The sequence below is a fragment of the Drosophila sulfurigaster genome, chromosome X, assembly GCF_023558435.1.
Source record: "Drosophila sulfurigaster albostrigata strain 15112-1811.04 chromosome X, ASM2355843v2, whole genome shotgun sequence".
NCBI classification, from domain to species: domain Eukaryota; kingdom Metazoa; phylum Arthropoda; class Insecta; order Diptera; family Drosophilidae; genus Drosophila; species Drosophila sulfurigaster.
Window position 1 is genome coordinate 1,556,672 of NC_084885.1, and position 4,535 is coordinate 1,561,206.

Below are 4,535 nucleotides of genomic sequence, written 5' to 3' on the forward strand. Positions count from 1 at the left end.
ATAAACTGCAATAATCACAACAGCAACAGCAACAACAACAACAACATGAGCAAGTGCAACTGTCAACTATTAAATGACATTTAACATGCCTACGAGAGGGATCTCTGGCATCGTTCTTAGAGGAGAGGGGAGGGTTAAGGAGGGAGGTATTGCAGTGACTCTGTGTCGTCGGCATTAGTTTCTTAAAATATCATTTCAAATTTCAAATCAAGTCAGCAGCAGCAGCAGCAACAGCAGCAGATCCAGAAGGGGACGACGACGACAGCAACATCAACTACGCTTTTTATCAGTTGTTGTTGCTGTTCTGTTGCACACAAGTTGACACACGTATATGGATATTTTCAATTATAATTTTTATGCGATCATATTCGTATTTTTAGACAACATGAAATCAGTTTCTTTCGCTCTCCACTCAACTTTATCGTCATCCGCAGCTTTATCGTTATTCGAATTCTTCTTCGCTGATGCCAAAAAAAAGACTTGCTAAACAATTTTCATTTGAGCTGTAAGCAATAAATGTAAAATAATAATAAGAAATTTAATAATTATAATTAAATTCGAAGAAAATATGATATGGGAAAGAATACTAAATTTCAAATACTAAAAAGAATACTAAAAATAATGCAAATAAATACTAAAAAGAATGCAAATAAATACTAAAAAGAATGCAAATAAATACTAAAAAGAATGCAAATAAATACTAAAAAGAATGCAAATAAATACTAAATACTAAATACTAAATACTAAATACTAAATACTAAATACTAAATACTAAATACTAAATACTAAATACTAAATACTAAATACTAAATACTAAATACTAAATACTAAATACTAAATACTAAATACTAAATACTAAATACTAAATACTAAATACTAAATACTAAATACTAAATACTAAATACTAAATACTAAATACTAAATACTAAATACTAAATACTAAATACTAAATACTAAATACTAAATACTAAATACTAAATACTAAATACTAAATACTAAATACTAAATACTAAATACTAAATACTAAATACTAAATACTAAATACTAAATACTAAATACTAAATACTAAATACTAAATACTAAATACTAAATACTAAATACTAAATACTAAATACTAAATACTAAATACTAAATACTAAATACTAAATACTAAATACTAAATACTAAATACTAAATACTAAATACTAAATACTAAATACTAAATACTAAATACTAAATACTAAATACTAAATACTAAATACTAAATACTAAATACTAAATACTAAATACTAAATACTAAATACTAAATACTAAATACTAAATACTAAATACTAAATACTAAATACTAAATACTAAATACTAAATACTAAATACTAAATACTAAATACTAAATACTAAATACTAAATACTAAATACTAAATACTAAATACTAAATACTAAATACTAAATACTAAATACTAAATACTAAATACTAAATACTAAATACTAAATACTAAATACTAAATACTAAATACTAAATACTAAATACTAATGCAAATTGATATACTTACTCTTACTCTAGTTATTTTGGTCTGTCTCTCGCATTTTTTGTTCGAGCTGCCGCAAATTCTCCAGCATCGCCTCGTTCTTGCGCTTTTCAGCGTTCAGCTCCCACGATAGCTTGACCAGTTCATTGGCGAGCTGCTCGGGATCGTTGGTCAGCTGGAGCACCTCCTCGACACTGGTGCATGTGCGCAATGATTGCCGTAAATCGGTTTTGGGCTCAGGCTGCTTGAAGGGCAGCCGCTGGTCCAGCGTGTAGGTGCTGGGCGGCTTGATGATCAGTTCGTTGAGGATCTGAGCGTATTCCTTGTGTCGCAGCTTGCGTTGATCCAATTCATTAATGGGTGAGCGCACATGCTCCAGATTCACAGTCAGTTGCACAGCCTCCGGTGCCTCCAAGGGTGTCGTCTCGTCTCCAATTTTACCCTCGCTGCCTCCGCTGCCAGCGAGTTGTGCCACAGCCGATTGTTTGCCGTGGCACCTTGAAGGTCCTTCGTCCTCACGATCGCGATCGCTGAATGCGCGCAATGGAAAGCGACAGGCCGCAATGTAAACCTGACGCAGACATAGGAATGTCTGCAGTGATTTATTGAAATTCATCATATTGATTTAAGAGAGAAATACGAGACGGAATTTAGATCACGGCGCAAAATTTGTTGCTTGTTGAATTTGGGTTTAATGCTAAAAATTAAAATTATTGCTTATTCACAGTCCAATTGTAAAATAAAAAACACAAAAAACGATTTTGCTTTTCGACTATTAAAATTATGTTGTGTGCTTGTCAAGCGTTGGCTTAAAACTGAGAATATTCCTGAGGCAAATGTCGGTCAATGACTGCTGCAACAAGCTCGAAGCCTGCTGAGATCACAGTTCAAGGCTAACTGGATGATAGTATTGAATTTGAAAGCAATTTTTAATATGCACAACTTTTCAATGAATCATATATTATAAATCTAAATGCTTCTGAATATTTGATTTTTATTTTTACATTTTTGATATAAAAATCAACTCTAATATATATATACTATATATATATTTTTTTTTTAAGATTATTGAAATAAAAGTAGAGGTATAATAATTATATATGATTACACATAAGTATTATCAATCAAAGTTTATTTTGTTTTAAGGTTGCTCCAGTTGCAACTTGGTTTGCTTTTGAAAATGTAGTAAATTTTTCAATGTGATAAAATATATAGCATTTGGTATATTGCAGTATTTTTAGTATATTCATTTGGTATATTAAAAAAATATATCACACTTTTTTGTATCTATTAAAAATCAGAAGCGGGTAGCTTTATTTTTTTTATGCGATAGATTAGTGAAATTAGAAAATACACATATATGTGTGAAAAATATATTTTTCGTTTTTCTAATTTTTGTATGTTTTTCTATAAGCATAATTGATTTGTAGCACCAAATATGCTTGGAATAAACAATAATTTTAATGTGGACTGGAAATGCTCTTAAGATAAATATATATAGTTTTTATATTATTAAAAAAATATTTAAATTTAAAACATATTTAATACATAGCTGCAGTATTCAATACATGTCATTGTTATCTTATATTTTATGAGAGTAGTTGACGACTAAAAATTAGACAAAAAATTGAAAGTTTAATTTAAGAAATTTGGAAATATTTGAATAGCGACTATCTAAGTCTGGAGTAGTAGAGGACTTAACGAAATTTTGTTTAATAGTTTTATTCTGTTTAGTCAGTTCTGTTCAGTCAGTTCTGTTCAGTCTAAGTCTGGAACTGAGAATTGTTTCAGGGACTGAAAGAAAACGTGTTAAACTTGGAGGATAAAGCAGTCTCTTAGATTGGTAGCATCCAGAATAATATATTATTGATCATTAACTGAAGTTGCGCTGCCATATGGGCCAAAACAAAGGGCAGACAGGAGGCAGGAGACAAGAGACAGGAGGAGCGGAGGTGGAAGTTGTTCGTGCACGCCATATGAACATTATCCCCGCAAAAGCGAAGTTGAAGGCGATGGCGATGGTGAAAGCAAAACACAACCCCGCAAGAACGTTTGGCACCAGCGACCCAGTCGCATTATTCATCATACATCAGCTGTGGAGGGAGATGTTGAGCAGAGTATGAATGTTGGTGTGGAGAGGGGTGGGGAGGGGAGGAGAGGTGAGGTGCCTTGGAACAACTTCATCAGCATGCAGCACATTTTCGCTATATTTTCACATATTCGATGAAACATTATTTATTTTCCCTCTCTCTCAACATTGTTTTGCATAAATGTGTGTGAGTAAGGCAGTCTCTGAGCGGGAGGGGGAAGGGTGGGGGAGGCAGGTCCATTGCTCGGGCGGGCTGCCAATTCGTTCTAACAGTTAGAAGTCGACGTCGTTGTCGTTGTTGTATTTTGATTGATTTGAATGTTACGTTGAGTGCGCGACGCTGGCAGCGACGCCGGCAGCGCTGCTTTCAATGTGACTGATGATTGATGGACTTAAGACCAAGTCACAGTCGCTCTCCCTCTCTCTCTTCCTCCCCTCCACCCTCTCCTGTTCCGGTGGGCAGCAAGCGCGACCCTCGAACTCGACAAAATAAAAATAAAAAAAACGCAACAAAAAACCAGAAAAAAAATGAAATACATTTCATATATGAACGGAAAAAAAAACGAAACAAAGGAAAATGTTATGCAAGCAGCGCGAATAAAAATGTGCCGTACTCGTATTATTATATTAGCAGCGACTAATACAACTGAGAAAAAAAAAGAAATATAAAAAAACAGTAAGAAAAAACAAAGTAATTTCCAGAAACTGACAGGCGTATGTCAAATTCGACGACATGCGAATTTTAATAAACAACTGTCGAGGCTTTTGCACCTCCCCTTAAACACAAAATAAAATTCTCAAAATAAAAAAGACGCCCAATGTTAGAAGCAAGACAATGGGGACTACTTCGGACTGCGGATATGTAATAGTGTAGTATTAATGTGAATGTCGAAACCGAAAGTGGGAAGCTCAGAGGTCACAGAGAACTACTGTTGATTGCT

At 33.3% G+C, this 4,535-nt stretch overlaps 1 protein-coding gene across 2 annotated transcripts; it reads right to left on the reverse strand.

Moving 5' to 3' along the window:
* Nucleotides 1-330: 330 nt before the first annotated feature.
* LOC133848656 (uncharacterized) lies at nt 331-2,324 on the reverse strand. Of its 2 annotated transcripts, none has more exons than XM_062284300.1 (2): nt 1,530-2,324; nt 331-503 (listed from the first exon to the last, which is right to left on the reverse strand). In XM_062284300.1, the coding sequence occupies exon 1, from the start codon at nt 2,122-2,124 to the stop codon at nt 1,537-1,539; it is 588 nt and encodes a 195-aa protein (XP_062140284.1). In that variant the 5' UTR covers nt 2,125-2,324; the 3' UTR covers nt 331-503; nt 1,530-1,536. The 2 variants fall into 2 exon arrangements, with proteins under 2 accessions (XP_062140284.1, XP_062140283.1); XM_062284299.1 differs by having other exon boundaries at nt 1,536-2,323.
* Between the last annotated feature and the right edge of the window lie 2,211 nt (nt 2,325-4,535).

Coding starts and splice junctions, on each gene's coding strand:
- LOC133848656 (XM_062284300.1), bottom strand. CDS start 2,124: ATGATGAATTTCAATAAATCACTGCAGACATTCCTATGTCTGCGTCAG.